We start from the raw sequence: 22,086 nt of genomic DNA, 5'->3' as shown, positions 1-22,086 counted from the left end.
CGTTTGAGGAGGTTGACTGGCGTCCAGCACGGGCTTTATCGTCGACCTCTTCAGCGGCCTTCCGAAAACGCCTTGTGCCATCTGTAGACTTGTCTTTGTGATAAACACTAATCCTTGAAGGCCTTGTTGAGCCATTGGAAAAGTTTCAACTGCAAACTTGCCGAGTTTCACGCAAAACTTGACCGCGTATCTGTGTTCCAGTGAGAGCTGCAGCGCGACTTGTACAAGAGACGAAACAGAGGTTTGCGAAACCACCCTTCCTTCACCTCCGAGAGCTTGGAGACAACTGAGCAAGTACTTGCTGGATATTTGGCTTCGATTATCATTTGTAATATTTAATAATCAAAAGCAAGGGACATCTAACTAAATTTGAAGAAGAAATAAGCAAAATCACATGATCATTATAAATTTCACTTCATTTTAAAGGAAAGAAAAAAAATTCATTGAAACCAATAGTTAAAAAATGAACATGGCGTAGGTAACCAACAACGTTAATAGGACTGGTACCCTGTAAATAGTGAACAAATGGGAAGTTTTTCTTGTCTAGCTTTTGCTTTCACTGCCTTTTGCAATATCTTCTCATTCTGATAAAAGAAATGTTTACTTTTGTGCACAAGTTAAAAGTTGAATACACATCAGTTTTATAATAAATAACAATGTAAATATGAATTACCCTGGAAACCGCGCTTATTCAAACATCTACTATAGACGAAATAAGATAAATTAATAAACACCAAAATGTTTAGCTTTCTGTGCACAACTCCTGGGTGCTTTATATTCTTCTCTCATTGCATATATATAATCACCTTTTCTTTAAGGCTATGTAGGTGGAGGTAGGCCTAGTTCTTATGGCGCTGGTGCAGGTTATTATGGAAGCAAGTATCCTGGCACTGTTGGAAGTGCATATCGTCGGAGAGGGTCAAGTAAATCTCGTCCTAAACCAACAACTTCAAGTAAGTATCTTCTTTCTTCAAAGCACTACAAATACATATTTTATGAATTATGTCCTATATATAATTTTAATGATCTTACTGTGTTAGTATTCATTATGTAATTCTCATTAATATGTTTTCTGACACTATGTATCACTTCCTTGAGTTTTATTGAATAATTTAAGGCAGGAATGCAAATAACCACTCGCCCACTTGCCCGGGGCGAGTGGTTCATCGGTGCGGGCAGTGACGGATCCAGCGGGATCGCCCCCCTCAGAAAAGGAAACTTTCTTATTATATATATAAATAAAACCCTTCCAGAGTCTTAAAAGTAGCTCTAAGTAGCAGTATTACAATCCACCGCTCCCCAGAAGTCCGTCCTAGATCCGCCCCTGGGTGCGGGGAGTATTTAATATCATACCGAAGGCGAGTAAATGATTTCTATTGTGGGATGTGAACCAGAAGCATTTTTTCTTGGGCTAGTAAATTTTGTTACTTATTTGCATCCTTGATTTAAGAATATATACAGATAGCTGCGTACGCAGAATTAAAAGAAGTTTGTGTATATGTGTGTGTGTTTAAGAACTCAATCTCATTCCTTAGGGACAAGCGTGTTTTTGTATTATATCTATTTATCTATCTATCTATCTATCTATATACTACTGTATATTGACGCCTATCCAGCCATTATAAACTGCGATCAAGTGTCAAATGCCATTTCATCCTGTATAACGTTGGAGCTCAAGAAGAAACATGGAACATTTCCTCCATGGATTCACCTGTCAGTCTCTATGTAAAATATACGAAGACCGTTCGGAAAGTAACCTCCGATTGGTTAAAAAAGAAACACTAAAGCAAATAAGAAGAATTTATTATATACATCTGAAAACTACTTCTTTGCTCCATTTTTCAATTTAGTTTCCATAAAAAATCAAGCACTTATCGTATTTTTGCACTAGCTTAGAAATTCCATCAGCATAAAAATCTCTCGTCTGTTTTGAGTCAGCCTGTGACCGCATCTTTCAGCTCATCATCATCACCAAAGGCTGAGATCCAAACCATTCTTCATATGCATGAAGAGATGATTGTGAGATTGTGAAACGTCGATTTTCACATACTTTTCCATAAATTTTCTGAACGAGTTCATTAGTGACCACTGATGACCTACCACTTCTCTCTTTGTCATAAATGTTTGTTCATCTACTTTTAAATGAACGAACTTATTCACGAACAACTTCACTCATCCATACACTTGGCCTATATACGGCACAAAGTTCCCTATAAATAAGTGCTACCGAATATTGTTTTCCCGTAAGAAAATACATAACAGCTCGTACCTTGCACTTAAGGGGTTTTCTATTGCAGCACACATTTTAAGACACCACAAAACTGGAACTCAGTGGGGAGGCCCGCAGGGTTTGGGGGCCCACCACGAAGCAAATGCCAAGAACTATAGGCTACAAAATGTGAGCTGAATACGGAATAGCCATTTCCCTGAACAACATTATTTACTTTAGAAAAGAAAAATATGCTCTGGGTGAAAATTCATCCATTCTAGCAACATCAATTTAAAAAAAATCATCTTAGCACTCGAAGGTTAAGGGAAAATAATTTTTGCCTTTTTGGGAGAGTATTAACTGTAATTGTAATTTTATTATATTCCATGGATTTATTAACCATTGTCTTCTACAGGGACATCATATAATTGGTAGTTAATGGGCATGGGAAGGGGATCCCAAAAATAATCCTGCATGGGGCCAGACATTTTTGCGTTATGCTACTGCTGCAACTATTGATCAGACAACCTTCAGTCTACTATGGCTGGGTGTAGATTGATCTACCACGCACGCCTGTGCAATGATTGTAGCGCTGCTCCCACTACTTCAGGCAAGTGACCAATCGGAGGTTACTTTCCGAACACACCTCGTAACGAATAAGCCGGATAGTATCACACTATTCTATTAAATGAAGTCCTAATTGTTTCCAGGTGTTTTGGTATAGATAAGAAATGTGGTCCGGGCCCTCAAGTTTTTGCACTGTATGGTAGTTCTTGAAAGCAGCTGTCATTTCATTTAATTCAGTGCTCGAACATAGGATTGTCATATTTTTCAGACAAAATAAATTAAAATTTTCAGTTTAACGTTAGGCTAAGGGAGACGGATAACTAAGACAAGTGAAATGATAATGGAAATATTGAGGAATGATAATGTATGAGGAAACGGGAATAGAAATAATATTTCAACTTGTGTTAGGCAGTAATTTTGTATTATGTTTGAAAGTGGGTACTAACCTAATACTGTGGCAATAATAGGAAATGTAAACTTATATCAATAAATACGAGAATAGGGAAGATATATACTATTTCTGTTCGTATTTTCTAAATATTGAAATAACACTCGAGAGCAATAAGTACATTTGGGTGTGTGCACATGCACAGAGAAAAAATGAGGGCGTTTAGAATTAACATTCGTAGATTCCGGCTACATTCGACTTTTCTGGCGCTGCTCCTGTGTTGTGGTGCGTATGTTCTGTACTGTGTTGCAGCAAGATCGGCCTAGATGGTGTACACGTACTCCTTTATAAGTATGCCCCATACAAATATTCTCTAGGTGCTCCTATGTATTCAATTGTTTTCCCGGAGCTCCTTCTTGACTATGCGGTTAGAGTACGCGCCTTTGGCATGGGAGACTCGGGTTCGATTCCTGGCAAGAACTCGTGTGGTTCGGATTCCAAGTTCATCAGTAGATTCACGTCTCATATAGCCAAGCTGCTGAATGGAACATTAAATTAAAATTCAACTTAATTCTTTTCCCCCTATGTTTATTTCCGACCAGAAGGTAAAATCTAGATCATACACAGAAATGAGACTGTGTATAGTGGCCGTACACAATCAGATAATGTTTAGCAAAGTACACAGCCATGATCACCTATAGCCTCCATGTGCCTTAAGAGGACACACATGATTTCTCTCTATTTGTGGCTGTACAGATTGGGCTTGGCTAAGCAACAAACCTGTATCTTGCCTGGTACAAAAAAAGAAAAAAAAAAGTGTATGATACAGAATCCTGCTAAATTTTGCCGATCTGGATTTTCTAGAATAAAATTGAGCTTTATTTTTATACCCTTTCTCTCTCTCTCTCTCTCTCTCTCTCTCTCTGCATGTGTGTGTGTGTGTCTTCGATATTGCAACCGCTACTGTTACGAGACAAAACCCGCTACTGTCCGACTCGTTCGAGATTTTAGACTTCCAAACTGTGCTATGCATAAGGAATGGAAGTCTTATAGAACGGGAGGCCGCGGTGGCTCAGTGGTAGAGCATTCATTCCTGGTGCATGGGTTTCCTTGTTCGATCCCAGCTCGCGCAAAGTGAACTTTGTAGTTGACAAACACCGATTGCGTGGATTTCCTCGGGGTTCTCCCGTTTCCTCCCACTTTCTTCATTCCACCATTTCTTTCATTATCACCGTCTCCATTAGCTGGCATAACTGTGGGACATAAAACTCAAAGATTTCATTTCATTTCTTATCGAACGGCTATGTTCATCTGTGTGACGACAGTAACAAAGCAAAAACAGGAAGAGGTGGCGCAAAACAGTTTCATAGATTGGATTCAGCGTCCCAAGAATAGATTCCATTTCCGTCATTATCCCTCTATTCCAACCGGAAGTAGTAGAAATATACCATTTCTGGTTTCAATGTTAATCGAAATAGAGCAAAAGCTATAAAATATAGTGAGAATTTTTTTTCTAATATTGATTCAGCATCTAAGGAATTGATCCCTTATCTACTCTTATCGAAACCAGAAGTGGTTAGAATCCAGGAGTGGTTAGCAAAGTACACAGCCATGATCACCTATAGCCTGCATGTGCCTTAAGTTTCATTAACTTTCAATAATGAATCGGTGAGTAGAAAAAGAAGAACATTCCAAAAATAAAGGATAACATTCCACGATATAGTCCAGTAAAGATAGGATTGAGAAAGGAACAAATTAGTAACAAGCTGACAATTGGTATGGAAGTAGGGGGATGTGTCAGGAATAACATACTAAAAGTCCCCTAAAATCCCACTGTAGCTTTTCCCGCAATTTTGAAAAATGTCCGCCATCTTTAGACGACGACAAGGAATTTATCAAAATCGTCACCCTTTATGTTTATTACTCTAGCCATCGTTCTGAATATCACAAAGCCACGAACCATATATGGTTGGAAAGCTTGGAAAACAAAAAATCTAAGTAAACAACATATATGCCCATCGTGCTAAATTTCTAAAAGAAGAGGAAGAAGAAAACAGCCTTTTTATTTAAAAAAGATATATTTTCAGAAATCATAAGAAGTTTGCAACACTGACAGTTATTGCACACTAACGAAACAACACCAACAGATGTCCTTGATATTTATCTCAATCATAGCCAACAATGACACAAATCGGTGCAATGCAAGCCGAGAAAAAAATATAACTAATGTTACTTTCTGACCTCTTTGTACAAAAGTGCATAAGGTGACATACACTTTCACGGTTCTAGTCACCTTCTTTTATCACATAGGACCAAGAGTTATATATAATTGGAAATCTTAAGAAACGTAAATTCGAACGAGGTTAACACTCAGTGGCGTAACTAAAGGCTTGGAGGCCCCACCACGGACAGCGAGGAATGGGGCCCCGTCTCTACATCCCACTTCTCGATTTGGGGCACCCTGATGGCTTGGGATCCCCCCCCAATGCGAGGTCTGCGGGACAGTTATTTACGCCACTGGTAACACTTATACTAATCAAGCCCAATTTGTAGAAGCGCAAAACTCAAAATTTCGGGACAAAACGTGATTTTCGCATAAATTCTTTAAAACTTACAACACTGACAATTATCCTATGTTAACAAAACTCAGCCACCGTTTTCACTATCATCATTATTAATTTACTTTTAAAATGGCGTACGTTTTTCGCAATGGAGTAAGCTTTTATGGCACATAGTTTTACATCAGTTAAATATAGCACAACAGTTATTTATTGACAGCATTAGAAAGCAGCAGAAATTCGTAGTCTCCTTTTTATAGGAAAGTCGTAATTCACATACTTAAAGTCACTCTCAACTACAATAGTCATTTGAGTATATTTTTTAAAAATGTCTTGTTTATAACTAGAATGCAATTTTCCTCCTAGTATTTTTCAAATCAACTTAATATTTACATTAGACATTAGTATGCACTTTAAGAACATTTTTGTAACTAGTCCATTCAGACTTATTTTATTAGAAATCAATGAGGTTATCATTATCTCGTTCATCTCCATGGTTTTCATCATTTGATTTTGCATTCACACATCTAATTCCTAGACAATGACATAAATTAGAGCACACAACTGTACATACGTTCACAGCCCTTTCTACAGTTACAGGATATTACACGGAGCGGGTTCCTTGGTCATTCTTGCTGGTACAGCGGGGGACACTTCTAAATGGTACACCTTAGCCGTAAATCTCCATATGGCTGTACCATTTAGAAGTGTCCCCCGCTGTACAAGAGTATCTCCTAATGATATTCAGTCGCTCGCATATCATTGAGCAATACTTGGGCTCAAAAAACGTACACTGTCAAATAATGAATGGAATATACCACTTTTAACGTACACACGCAAAGGTAATGGCCTTTCGGATTTAATCATTGAAGATATAAGATACCTTCGTGTTCTGAATATCCAAACGGAAATCCACCTTCTGTACGATGTAACATGGATGATTCTCAAGTGGTTGAAGACACCAACTTGCCCGAATTGGAATGGATTTATGCAGCTGGTGACAAGCAACAACCATAAGTACCAAACATATCAAGTAGAAATTCAACCTTTCATCAATCTTCAGCAAATAAGCATGGATGCTGTATACTCGGCGCTTATGTTTGCCAGTAAAGAATGTGCGGGAAATAAGCAAAAATGCGTGCTTAGTCACTTTGGATCAACCTTTGTACTCTAAAGCATGTGACATTGTAGCAGTATGCAGAAATTCTGGCGAATTACCGTCAGTTGTTGTTAGACTTGGGGATTTTCCACACTATAATGTCATTTATGGAAACAGTTGCATATATAATGAAAGGTAGTGGCATTGAAGAACTTTGGTCTTGTGTGTATGCTAGTAACTCCATGTCACAGATGAAGTCAGGCCATTCTTATTGCTCGTGCTTTGCGAGCTCATTTTTTTTAAACACAGTTAGCAATTGCAATATATACTGTATATTTAATGAACAAGACGCCACTGAGGAGTTTGTGCGTCAATTGCGAGATGTTTGTATTTCTCTGATGACTGAAGAAGATATCGATACTGATGTAGTTGTTCAACATTCAAACATAGTCAATCAAGATTGCAAATGACCTGAAGTTATTCATTGACGCTGCTGCAGAAACAAGCTGTATCTCTAAGTTATTCGCTCTGTACTTTCAGCTTGTAGAAATTATGCGTCTTTTAATTCGAAAGAACTGGAGACTTGAATCTTCATCTTCACTGCATTTGAGAAATGTTACCATACTTTTATGCAGCTGGGCATCTTTTGTATGCCAAATACGCACATCTGTACTTACAAGAAATGTTGTGGTTGGAGAATGAAATGGATCTTCATGAGTTCCAGCTATTTACAGGACACGGTTACTTCACTATTCGTAGAAAAGATATACTTTGTAGTGGTACATGGTCTGATATGACAATTGAGCAGGTTTTAGCGAGAGCAATGAAGAGCAGTGATGGACTGACCAATGGGAGAGGCATGACTAAAAAGATAATATCTAAGTGTGTGTCGAGTATGCCAGCAGCGTGCCACTTACGAGAATGTCTTGAAAAATTATTAAACAAAGATAGGCATGAACTTCACACTGGTCGGCATGTGGACCTCTACCAAAGCAATCAATCGCGTGATATATTACATCTGTTTTGCCAGCATTCTGCATTTCCTTCATATCCGGAGCTCACGTCCCTAAGCACTGCCATGGTAGGTAATGAAATGGTCAACTGATAAATCTAAGGAAATCGGATTGGGTGTTATGGAAGGAATGTTTGGACAGACTTTTGGAAGTGTGAAACTTAAACAAAAAGATAAAGTCATCCTACTATCCGTAATGCACAATTTAGTGCGTATCCGTGATGAGCTACTGGCTGTAAACACCATACTTCAACTGAATCAACTGAAGTCCGAAAAAGAACTCCAGCAGTGTTTTGCTTACGAGCTTGCACCGTATTCACTTTCTCTCTTCACAGAAATGTCCATGACAAAAACGAAAAAGTCTGCTTTGTACGACATGTTTGAATATCGGATAAATTTTAAAACTCAAATTGAAAACACTGTGTACGTTATAGATGGAGGCTGGCTTCTACATCATTTTGTTTGGCCACAACATGGAACATCCTTGACGTGCACAACTCGTATGTGTCCTCTGTACTCACAAACTCAGGAACGAAAGCAACAATTATTTTTTTTATGGGTATTGCACTGAAAACTGTACAAAAGTCGCTGAGCAGGAACAACGTGAGTCAAAGGTTCAATCAGCTTTGGCGTTATTCACAAATGAAACCGCACTATTAACAAAAAGATAAATTCTTAGGAAATTTCAAAAATAAGGATTGTTTCACCCGTGAGTTGATGGTTCATTTGATACAAGCTGGAATTCAAACCCAGCAAGCAAGAAATGATGCTGATGCACTTATAGCTAAAACTGCTGTAGCCAAGTCTTTAAATTCTTGTAGCCACGTCGTAGCAATTGGCGAGGATGTTGACATTTTAATCATTTTCCTTGAGCAAGGTACTAATCAGTACGACATCACATTTCGAAAGCTTGGACGTGCAGAAGACGTGAGTAAATAATTTAGTACTAAGAAGTTGTAAGATACACAGACAAATATACTAACTGTTTTGCTCAGTTACCATGCTTTAACTGGGTGCGATACATCATGTGGTTTGTATCGACAGGAAAAGAAAAGGCCATTGCGATTACTTCAAAAACGGGAAGATTTATGCCGATCGCTTGAAGTTTTGAAACATGATAATGCTAGTGTACAATCTATGAAGCTGGCACATCATTTCTACTAGCACCCTACGATTCTCCAACACTATGAATTCCAGTATCATTCATACACCCTTGCAGTAAGTCGCTCCCCATTCAGAACGAAATACAATTGGTAAAATTGGCACCCACCAGTGACGTTGCGAAACACCATATCATCAGGTTCAATTGTACCGTGGAAATGATTTGCGAGCGACTGAATATGAATGGACAACATTAGGAGGTATTCTCGTACCAGCAAGAATGGCCAAAGAACCCGCTCCGTGTAATATCCTGTAATTGTAAAAAGGGTAGTGAAAGTATGTACGGTTGTCGGAAAGCAGAAATTGTGTGCTCTAATTTATGTCGGTGTCGAGGAATTGAATGTGTGAGTGCAAAAGCAAATGGTGAAGACCATAGAGATGAACGAGATAATGATAACATCATTGATTTCTACTAGTTACAAAAATGTTCTTATAGTGCATACTAACGTCTAATGTAAATAATAAGTTAATCTGAAGAATACTAGGAGGAAAATTGCATTCTAGTTTAAACAAGACATTTAAAAAAAAAATTACATTCAAATGACTATTGTAGTTGAGAGTGATTTTAAGTATGTGAATTACGATTTTCCTATGAAAAGGAGACTACTAATTTCTGCTACTTTCTAATGCTGTCAATAAATAATTGTTGTGCTATATTTAAGTGATGTAAAACTATGTGTCATAAAAGCTTACTCCATTGCGAAAAACTACGCCATTTTAAAAGTAAATTAATAATGATGATAGTGAAAACGGTGGCTGAGTTTTATTAACATAGGATAATTGTCAGTGTTGTAAGTTTTAAAGAATTTATGCGAAAATCACGTTCTGTTCCGAAATTTTGGGTTTTGCGCTTCTACAAATTGGGCTTGATTAGTATAAGTGTTACCAGTGGCGTAAATAACTGTCCCGCAGACCTCGCATTAGGGGGGAATCCCAAGTCATCAGGGTGCCCCAAATCGAGAAGTGGGATGTAGAGACGGGGCCCCATTCCTCGCTGTCCGTGGTGGGGCCTCCAAGCCTTTAGTTACGCCACTGAGTGTTAATCTCGTTCGAATTTACGTTTCTTAAGATTTCCAATTATATATAACTCTTGGTCCTATGTGATAAAAGAAGGTGACTAGAACCGTGAAAGTGTATGTCACCTTATGCACTTTTGTACAAAGAGGTCAGAAAGTAACATTAGTTATATTTTTTTCTCGGCTTCCATTGCACCGATTTGTGTCATTGTTGGCTATGATTGAGATAAATATTAAGGACATCTGTTGGTGTTGTTTCGTTGGTGTGCAATAACTGTCAGTGTTGCAAACTTCTTATGATTTCTGAAAATATATCTTTTTTTAAATAAAAAGGCTGTTTTCTTCTTCCTCTTCTTCTAGAAATTTAGCACGATGGGCATATATGTTGTTTACTTAGATTTTTTGTTTTCCAAGCTTTCCAACCATATATGATTCGTGGCTTTGTGATATTCAGAACGATGGCTAGAGGAATAAACATAAAGGGTGACGATTTTGATAAATTCCTTGTCGTCGTCTAAAGATGGCGGACATTTTTCAAAATTGCGGGAAAAGCTACAGTGGGATTTTAGGGGACTTTTAGTATGTTATTCCTGACACATCCCCCTACTTCCATACCAATTGTCAGCTTGTTACTAATTTGTTCCTTTCTTGGCAGAAAAATGGGCTATCTTTACTGGACTAATAATAATTTCTCTATAACTAAATATCCAATTCCATTACGTTTTTTGGAATTTTGGGAAATGAAAGGTCTTAACATACGCTACAAATCTCCCATACAGATATTTTTACGTAAGCAATGGTATTTCCGGTAAGCAGTTTTACTTTTCGTTTTTCAAAAGTAACGTATTGGGGAATGTTCTCCTTTTTTCTACTCACTGAATTTCAATGTTGATCCTCGAAACGGCCATAGGTAGCGAGAAAACGGTTTCTTCGATTTAGTGTTCTAAAAACAGGTTCAATCTTGTCTCGAATCCCTCTATTCCATAACTTGAAGTAACAGAAATAGGTCTATACCATTCTCGGTTTTAATATTGATCGCTATAGAGCAAAACTAGTAAGAGATATTGAGAAGCACTCTTTTGACATCGATTCGGCATCCCAAAAATAGGTTCCATCTCCTCGGTTAACTCTGTATTAAAGCCAGAAGTGATAGACATCAACCGTTGCCGGTTTCAACGTTGATCATCATAGAAAAAAACGGTAATCCATACGGAGAAGCCGTCTCGAGAGAATATATCATAATTGCCCGCAACATTATACGCAAACCGGAAGTGTATGAAATTTGCTAGTGCTTCCGGTTTCAATATTGATTCCCATAGAGCAAAAATGGTAAGAGATTGTGAGAAATTTTTTCCTTGATATGAATTTAGTTTCACAAGAGTATGTTCAGTCTCGGCTTTGTTTCCTCTATTCCAGGGGCTTTCAAACTGTGCGGCGCACCTCCCTGCGGAGGCGCCGAACGTTGTCAAGGGAGGCCCGAGGACTTTAAAAAAGGATCCTATAAAGGAATGTATTGTAACGCAACACGCATACTTAAGTTTGTACCCTTCTTCTTTAGTAATACATAGTGGACTAAGCCTTTGTATCACCTCTGTTCCACATATGATCATGATGATCCTTTCACCTTTGGCTTAAACGTGTATAATGTTTGCTAGATGGCCAATAAATGATCTTCTACTTTATCTCTGTAGAATGGTGTCTTCTTAAATGCATTTGGAACTTCGAGAAACGCCATGTTAGCTTAATATTTCCTCTCTTAATTTTCTGCTATTGGAACGATTCTGGAGTTTTAATCTTTTCTGAAGTTCTACCGCCATTCACGAATAATCTTATTTGTTTTATTTTCATTGGTCGAAGCCGTCTTGCGTCTTGCCATTTCAAAATATGTGCCGAGATTAAATAAATTGTGTGACTCAAAACAAGTTCATATACCATTGACTTTGCTCAACATTTAAATGAGCCTTTAAAAAAAATAAAAATAATAAATTTCCTCTATGTTCGTATTTTTCAATTTTAACATAAATATCTGACTTATCACAATCAGGAATGATTTCAGGGGGTAGCCCGGGGAATCTCTCCCCCGAAGAAAATTCATTCCCTCCCGGAGAAATTCAAAATTTCAATCACAAAATGTAGAAATTACTTCACCCAAAATCCCCTCCCCCCGAGGAGTTCATATTCCCCCCGGGTGAAAATGTCTGAATTTAACACTGATCACAATTTGTAATTATCAACACCGGCTAATAACATTAAAAGGTCAGTGAGTACAGTTAAATCACCTGTGTTGATGAGATATTTCCATTAGTGATTAATAAATGAAACATAGTTTATCATACTGATAGTCTTCCTTTTAGGGACACACGCATTTATGTAGTTGACACATTTCATTTTTGACAAGGGAGGCGCGTTCAGATTTTGATGGTTGTGGGGAGCCTCAACTGAAAAAGTTTGAAAACCCCTGCTCTATTCAAAACGGAAGTTGTAGAAACCTGTTGCTTCCGATTTCAATATTGGGTTTCCATGGAGCTAAAATAAAGGACATAAACAATAAACTGTTTTTTGATAAATATTCAGCGTCTCAAGAGAATTCCTTCCATCCTTCCCGTTACCCATTTTAATGAAACGTAACTAATAAATTTATCATCTCTGGTTAGAATATTGGACCCCTATATTTTGGAAAAGTAGATTAGTTTCACAATGTTTTATTTTTAATACAGTAAAACCTGTCTTCAACGGACCCTTTATTAAACGGAAAACTGTCTTAAACGGAAATATTTCACGGTCCCATGAATTTTGGAGAACAAAACGTGTAAAACTCCCTTCATTAAGCGGAAACTGTGTTATGCGGACAACGGAAAGAAAAATAAACATTTAACGGAAAATTCTGAATTCCGGACTACAGCGTTTAGAAGATGTTTAGACATTCTGTGAGACATATACATTACACTGTCTGCGATAAAATGTTCGTTCTTTTGTTAAATATTTCTGGACAGTGTTGAACTTCCCCAACCACTACTCATATTCACCCCCACAAATTGTCCTTAATCCCCGCAACTTAATCAAGAATCATATGGAATGTCGGAAAGAAGAAAACGAGATAGAGGAAGAAGAGGAATACGTTACCGACTTCCGAGAAGAGTGTAGAATAAATACATATCAAGATTCTCTCAGAAGTTTAAAGGAACTGCAAAAATTTGCCTTACGAAAAAATGATTCTGATTCACTTAGTATAATTTTTCAGGCTAAAATGTATGCGGAAAGTCAAGCAGCCAAGCAGCAATGTACACAGAAAACCCTCTTGGCTATTAGAAAAATAAAGAAAACGTGTGCATAGCATATTTTGTATTCATTTTAATTTTTTTGTGTACTTATTCGTAGAAGAAAGAAGTACTGTAATCGAACAATGTACGTACAGCAATATATTTTCTCAATATGCCCCTTTATAAGCATGTAATTTTTTTTAAAAAAAAGGAAAGGTCTACCTCCACTAAGCGGAAACCTGACTTTAACGGAAATTTTTGCAGGTCCCGCTTGATTCCGCTAAAGACAGGTTTCACTGTATATTGTTATTATTACACTCGCTTATAATATATTAGCTTCAATTACCCGCTTAACTCCCCCTAGCCCCAAGTTGCACGGGTGAATTTGGATTTAAACGGCATTGGAAGTGTCACTGTTCATCTTAGCGACTTCGAAAACTATGTATTCGACACGAATATCGGTCATTTTCGATCATTTTTACATACCTTCCCTTCCCTCTCCCCAAGTTGTGGAGTTGAATTTGGATTTAAACGTCATCGGAAGTACCACTGTCCATCTCAGCGAACCCAAAACCTATGGATTCGGCACTAATATCGGTCACTTGCTATCATTTTTATATATCTCCCACTTCCCCCTTCTGTAAGTTGCACCGTCAAAGTGAAATGATAAAAAACATTCCAGGCCTGAACTTCGTCCATGTTGAAAGTTTGATCGAAATCGGTCGGATAATTCAAGAGTTATTAAGTCACAAAATATTTTCACTCAAAGTGGTATTGTGTGCTCTGTACTTCTGTACTAACCTGATTATAAATTGACTAAAGGAAACACATTTTGTAGTCTTGACAGTTACCATGAGAAACAAACTACAATAACAGTTTGTGAAAATTACGTGCATAGATACATACACACACCACATCTTTGGGAAAACATTCTAGAAACAAAAGACAAATAGGCCTATATAACTAATGGCATAGAAAGGGCCCGGTAAAAATGTGTATGAGTTACTCAACTTCGTAACAAGTTAGAAAGAGATGCATTCAATTGCATCTCAAGAACACATTTCTCTGAAGAATACAAATGCCAAGAATATACAGAGATAGTTACGTAATAAGATCCTGTTCAAGGTGTATATGAATTATGTAGCGTGAACTTATTGTATGGCATTTCTTGGTCTTATGAAATTAAAAACAAGATTTTTCACACCAAAGAATGAGATACAAGAGAATTATATTTAATCTAGACATTATCACAGCTGAAAATGACTACAATACAAATGCTTATATATACTTTCAGCACCCAGCTTCAATGCTTACTGTCTTCAGCTTTGAATTTCCTGTCTGTTCTCACACCTCAACAAAGTAGTTTCGTTCTAAAGATCATCATTTCTCCAGTTCACATTCCCACCGGTGTATCAGGATATTTTTACTACCGGATACCAATCTACCAAACACAGCCAGATCTACAAAGAGGGTGATATGGTGACTACCTCCCCCCCAAAGACTACCTTTTTATAGGTCTATATACAAAATATCGCACTACTTTATTCTAATTTGATGTAAAACTCTATATCTCAAACTTACATTCACCACTCAGGAGGTGATCCACCCCTCCAACTAGTGTTGTCAACGGCTCAAGCGGCTCGACTCACGGCTCAGTTACCTCCGAGCCGAGCCGAGCGAACAGCTCACCAAACCGAGCCGGCTCGAGTCCTCGGCTCATTTGGACCGAACCGAGCCGAGCTGATGCCTCACCCCAACCGAACCGGCTCGAGCTGATGGCTCACCTGAGTCGAGCTGAGCCGAGCCGGTGGCTCATTGCAACCGAGCCGGCTCGAGCAGATGGCTCACCTGAGCCGAGCCGATCCGGTTGACATCACTACCTCCAACGACCCTTCTAGTTCGCTATAGTGCTGCCAAGGAAATGAATATAGGAACCCCCTGAATGAACATAGCAAAAAAACACAGTAATAACCTCATAAGGAGGTGAACATATCCAAGGTTTTACTCCCCTTGATATATTTCCGCTTGATGCATTTTTATGTTAAGCTTTTCGTGTGTAATTAAGAGGAGTAAATCTGTACAGGGGTATTTTCTGAATAACGGATATTTTTACCCTTACATATGTTTACCCCTTCAGCAGTTTATTTTTCATTTTTGAAATTCAGGGGTAATAATATTCAAAGGCTACAATTATCTTGTTACACCAGCTTGATCCTACTCTAAGCTCCTTTTTTCCTTTCAGTTTAATGTCATACATTTATGCACCAAGGGTAAGGGAGACATTGATGATGAGATAGATGATAATGGTGGATTGTTGAAAATGGGAGAGCCCCGAGGAAACCCACGAACACGGTGTTTGTCTACCACAAAACCCACTTCAGATTTTATGACCAAACTGATCTCGCTATCGGTAGTAGTAAAACGATAAGTATAGATAAGTGTTTGTGTGCTTGTATGTGTGTGGGGATTGACAAAACTATCTTCGGTGAATAACTTAGGTACCGGTATAGCGTCATTTGCGCCTAGATCATTCTCCACCATGAAGAAAATTCCTATTCAAGTGCGTCAGTTGCGACCATTGATAATTATCTCTAGAAGTACGTAAGATAGACGCTTCCTTTGCGACCATGTAGAACTGTTAAGTTTAGTCGATTCCATTCGATTCATTATGAATCCACATCAGGTGCATTCTTTCTGTAGTAAGAATTAGAAGAAAATTTAGAAGGAATATTAAAACTTCGAACTTGAAGAACTGCTTTGTTCTCGACTCATCATGATATACAATGTATAGCGGTTTATTGCTCATGTATAATCGCTCCTTGTAACATTAGTTTTGAAGTAAAAGTTATTTTAATGAGTCATATACTCATTACTGTAGTGTACTTTTTGAGTGTAAGAACAAATGTTCAGATTCTATTTAGTAAGGTTCTTTTCATGTGTTTTATATGTCTTTTTATTAATTTCATTATCATTAATTAGAAAATACAATAAATATTTCCCTTACGCATGTTGCTATCAACAAAGAAAATAAATTTTATTTGGAATTCAAAATTAATTAATACGCATGTCTCCAATTACTGGAAAGCCATTTAGAAAATCATACTTAAATTTTTAGAAACGTTCTGACTACATAATGTGGAGAAATATTTGACTAACTACAAGCAAATATTCGTTGGCATTATTTAGCTTCGGGGGAAATCAAAAGCAAGTATTTGTTATCTCGAAGAGCTACAATTTTGTAGCATTTGCTAGCAAATACACGATCGGGATTGCCTTCCTTTTTTTCCTTTACAGATTCATACAGATATTCTGCATGGTGCAATAGTAGACTTTCGCCCTGTGTTATTGTAATTCTTCTTATTTCTGAAATAAGTCAAATCTTTTCTTGCTCTTTACGCTGAGGGCAAGCTTAAAAAAAAAAAAAAAACTGCTTTGAATAGCTTCCTCACACCCTTTTTTCGTTCAACTCAAACAAGGGAGAAAGAGAAACAAAACACTCGTAGAAATAACAATTTCGAAAAGATAAATAAAATTTCGTAGATCTCCCAAACAGTGTTTTTAACGCAGATAGGTGAACACCAACTTCCCAGATTAGCAAGAACTTAGGGAATTCTTACTTAACACGGCGGTACTGGCGCCTGTTAATGTGACTTGAGCACTGGCGCCTAGTCTCACAGTTAAATTTTAAATCTTTGCCTAACAATTTTTGTCTAAATGTTTTTGTTCATAGTTTTATTTTGTATTACGCATATTAAACTAGTATATTGTGAATTTCAATACAAATGTTACATTTTAGTGTATCTTGGGAAAAATTGAAGAGTTATAAAAAATATGGTGGAATTACAATTATTATTTAGTAAAAAGTTTGAAAGTTTCAATATGTTATCACAAGGTACTAAATCATGTTCAAAAGTGTCCATTGAAAAATAGAATTTTCAATTTGAACCCCAATCAGAACCAACGGCCAGCTACTAGTAACAGGCCTACAAAAACGGGTGGCATGGGTCTGTGAAATTTGACATACTAAAAATAATACAAAATTTGCCATTTTTTCTTTTGGTTGTTTTTCATAAGTGAAAGGAGATAATGAAATGCAACTTACCACAATCATAGATAGTGTTATTCTACAACAAAAAATATGAATACGAAGAATTTTCAGTGTTATACTACTTTTTAAAATAATAGTTGTATTTAGTTTTTAATAAACAAAATAGCTTTAACATTCAATTATTAAAATTAAATAATAATGTTACTTAAAAAGTAATTCACAGGATACCAAAACATGATATGTAATCAAATGCAGTTGAGTTCGTTCTTCTAGTCACTGCCTTAACTTAGATTTTGGGGAGAATGTTATTTTGGCAACTCTGAAGATTCTTCAGGTTCATATGTTCTGTTGTAGAATAACATTATCTATGATTGTGGTAAATTGCATTTCATTATCCCCTTTCACTTATAGAAAACAAGCAAAAGAAAAATGGTAAATTTTGTATTAGTTTTAGAATGTCAGGCTCTTAACAGCAATAGTGATCGCAGGAGTCGTGAAGCTTGACTTAGTTATACCAATTTCATCACCCAATACGACGCGAGGGTATGTTCCGGTCGTGAACCCTCATCCATGAAGTTTTACCAGTGCCGTCTCTCGCATTATAAGGAGAACATCTCCCGAGGATGCAGTGTTGTCAGATTGCTGGTAATTTTCATTTTGTTGTTGCTGTTGTTTCATATGTTTGCTATTATTATAGTTATCGTTTGATTGGAATAATTGTTAGTGTTCGTGTTATAGTTCTTTAAGGGCTGTTATTTCTTCGCTCGTTTGGCATGTCCTCTAAGTTTGGTAGCGTTGTTGGTGCATTTCTGCTGTTTTTCCTTTTCTCAAGTAACGGCAGCTGCACGAATCGTACCGAATTCTTCCGATGTATCACACGTGAGGGAAAGCAGTTCTATAATTGGTGTAGAGCCCAGGCTTCACGAGTCCTTGCGGTCACTATAGCCAGACACAATTCATAAATTAAATGCTCATCATATTTCCTCTTAACAAAAACTTATTTATTCATTTTAAAAAAAATGAATAGCAATCTTCTTTCTTTGTTTAAAACTTCTAAAGGGTAGTTTCTGCTCTATTTTCCCTGCTCCGAATTGAAAAAGCACTTCATAGGATCGCTTAATCCTAATTTTCAATATATATATATATATATGAAATTAGCACCTAGTCTAAATGCTCTGATTGGACTTTGTCTGGAAAATAACAATCATTTAAACTTTACTTCAAATTCTCAAAGTTCCACCAGGAACCGTTATCTTACAAGATATGATGTGGATCAAAATTAACATCTAAACAGGCCTTCCTCAATTGTCAATAGTATATAATCAATTTTCTAATCGTGTTATTGTGCAATGATAATACATTTTACACTTTTTTTCTCTCTTTCAGGTGGGTATGGGCCTCCTAGTCACCACGGAGGAGGAGGCGGTCATCATGGAGGAGGTAAGTGGTTAATTTAATTACATTTTTTATAAATTTTATTATTATGATACTTCTAGAGAAAATAAAATATCTTTCACTTTACGACGATACGAAGGCACTATAAATCTGAGTATCGACAGTAAAATAGTTCGCTTTGAGTGCCTTAAAATGTATTAATGGGCAAATCTTGATCCCTAATGTGAAATAATTGGGTCTAATATGAAATTAATTACTCACAATGGTTAATTATTTACTATAGTAATAGGAACCTTTGTTACTAATCACAGTTATATCTAAAGTGTCTGAAAAGTCACTTCCTATTTTTTTTTTAATCATTGTAGCTTCTTTATTTATGAACGATATTTAGAAATAATATCATTTGAGATTTAGTTTGATGTCTTGTTATAACTCCACATAAGTCCAGCATTTTCAGCACATTTTAATAAACGAATTGGTAAAATTACCATTGCCGCTTGCAAAACGTTGATGATGACGTCAATTGTTATTATCAGTTCATCCAAATGACATGGTTTTCTCTTGAAATTCTCCTCCTTAACCCACTCCATAGGAAAAATCACATTGCCTTAAATTTGGGCTGTGGGCTAGCCATTCATTTGCACCACGGATGCTAATCAAACAATCTGAAAACTCATTCGCAAACCTCGTTGCTGTAACGTGCGGGTGCAGCACTGTGCATAAAAGAAACTAGAAGCTGTTGTCTATTCCACTGTGAAATTGTGCGCCATACACAAGTTCTAAGCATATACTCGCCAGTTGAACAAGAGATCCCCACACTCAATGGCGCCAATTTTTGTATAAATTTTTATTGGGGGGAAGGGGATCGTTCAGATACGTGTGCTTCGTTGTCATACATGAAAGCACATATATGTATCCCATTCTAAGGGGATCTGTGCTCCCTCAGACTTCAGGATTGGCACCTGTGACCAGACCTCGTATCAAACTGCTATTTTGGCCCAGTCTTCACGCTTAATACAATAACATTCCAACTCAAACTGCAAAGAAATGAAAAAACGAAACCTCAAACATTGTCTCTCTAAATATACTAGTTTTATAAAAATTCGTTCATAAATAGGGAAATTAATGGTTGCTTATCAGACACTCTGTATATCTATTTATCTATCTAGGTAGATAGATATATCGGTCGTCTCTGAATTATAACCACCTATCGAATAGCATTTAGATCACTTCTTAGCCTTCCGTAGGAGACTGAGGCGATCCTACGTGGAAGGATGTTGTAATTTGTCGTTAATCATACGCTGGTATGGCCAACTGAGCTATGTAATGCCGAAATAGAGGTGAAGGGTGTCTCGAGAGGTTGGATATGCCATTCAACGGCGACACACAAGTACTAATGGGTTTAATATTTGGGAAGTTTCATGGTTTTTAAGTTGCCAGAAGCTCGCACTATGTCTCTCAAACCATTCCTGCATAGCATGTAGGTTTACTAGTGCTGTTCACATTTCATGACATTTTTGGTTTTCGGCTTAATCACGGACGGTCTTTGTCCAGGATGCGAAAGCTATTCACTAACGTGATTTACGAATATATGGCAACTTGCCAGGATGCCGAATTAGCTGACGAAATAGTGCCGAAACCATAAACAATGTTGACAAGCCAAAAAAACTGTCCCAGCTTCTCTCCGACAACCTTTATATTTTGAGAAAAAGAATATTAAAATAATGTAGTTTTTAAGTCGCAATTAAATTGACAGTAGTTTTAAATTTGCAAATTGACTGCACGCTACCATCATTGCAATTAAATCGTCACAATAGTTATAAATCTGCAAATTGACTGCACGCTACCATCATTGCAATTAAATCGTCACAATAGTTATAAATCTGCAAATTGACTACACGCTACCATGATTGGAATTAAATCGTCACAATAGTTATAAATCTGCAAATTGACTGCATGCTACCACTATTGCAACTAAATCGTCACAATAGTTATAAATCTGCAAATTGACTGCACGCTACCATCATTGGAATTAAATCGTCACAATAGCTTTAAATCTGCAAATTGCCTCCACGCTAGTAATGTCATTTGACGTCAGATAGGCAGGCAGCACAGCTAGCGACAACTATCTGCCCGATTGTCAACTATTAAGATATACCGTTACGCACTGAGCGATTTGTTCTGCATGTAGAATACAAGGCTTAATTTTCCTTCAAATATATCGGTAGTATTTTCTGCTTTTTGGAAAAAAATTCTAATTATTGCAGGAAGAGGAACTACTGATCATAATATTTTTTTAAAGAAAAACGTTTTTGTTGCTGACTAGATGTACAATGCGAAGACAACACTAGTTGGAACATTTTGCTAAATATTTATTGCAGCATAGGCATATTCATATTAACCATGAAAAGGAAACACCATAAAACTAATGTCGATCAAAGTTTATAACTCCCTTTACATGTTTGGTGTGCTAAAATGTCCTTCAAAATCAGCTTAGCTTGAACAATTTGTCATTTTGTAGGGCCTAGTCTTGTTCACGTGATTGTTACATTCTGTTTAAAGGCATTTCGAACTATGTTTAATGTACAGTCAAAGATCAGTATATATACTGACCTTTTATATCAATATATCTATTCGGCTCCAGTAGTTCCTCTATATTCTCTGGAGTCAAAGATTAGATATGAGAGATTAAACTTTACTTACTCCGTATAAACTTTTTGCTAGATTTATTTGAACATTTTTCATATTTTCCCCTTGGATTATCATTTATTTATCACCATCTTCAGGTTAAAATATTTGCTAACAGTGGAATCCTTTCTATAGCTAGTATTTCATTTCATTAGATTCCATTTTTTTTCTTTTTAGGAGGAGGTTATAAATTTGGTGGTGGAGGTGGACATATTAGCGATTCATACGGTGCACCCGGAGGAGGAGGAGGCGGAGGATATCACGGTGGAGGGTTTGGAGGTAACATTTTTAAATTTGCACTATGTAAATAGTAAGGTAAGGTATTATTTATCAGAAATTATCTTATTGTAAAATAAGATTATTAACTGATTTAATTGCATAAGTCTTTGTAATTATCTTGTATCTTACTCCTATGACATGCAAAATGCCATCTGCGCTACTAAAGTTTTATGTATCTAAATCGACTATTTACTATTATTGACTGAAATAGAAACTATTATTCAATGACAAATAACAACTTCAGAGAGGTTTTCGGATAGCTGAATAATACATTTAAATATCTGTGCGCGTAATCCTGGGCTTGTTGCTGTGATTCAGATTACATATCCAACTGTATGTCTGTCTCATATGAAGCCAACAAGAAAAAAAAAAAAAAAAAAAAAAAGGATTGTGACAACATTCAAAC

At 36.9% G+C, this 22,086-nt stretch overlaps 1 protein-coding gene across 5 annotated transcripts in view; it reads left to right on the top strand.

Moving 5' to 3' along the window:
* The window catches only part of LOC145662976 (uncharacterized), a gene marked incomplete at its 5' end in the record, with an annotated part of 292,449 nt that overhangs the window by 1,951 nt on the left and 268,412 nt on the right, over positions 1-22,086 (top strand). For all 5 annotated transcript variants that reach the window (XM_081729067.1, XM_081729066.1, XM_081729065.1 and 2 more), the window contains 3 exon segments: positions 819-953; positions 18,705-18,758; positions 21,579-21,680. In XM_081729067.1, coding sequence (XP_081585193.1) covers positions 819-953; positions 18,705-18,758; positions 21,579-21,680 — 291 coding nt within the window.

This window comes from Thermobia domestica, chromosome 10 (genome assembly GCF_964235325.1).
Source record: "Thermobia domestica chromosome 10, izTheDome1.hap1.1, whole genome shotgun sequence".
Classification (NCBI taxonomy): domain Eukaryota; kingdom Metazoa; phylum Arthropoda; class Insecta; order Zygentoma; family Lepismatidae; genus Thermobia; species Thermobia domestica.
Note: the sequence above shows the minus strand (reverse complement) of the source record. Positions and strands in the feature narration are given on the sequence as shown.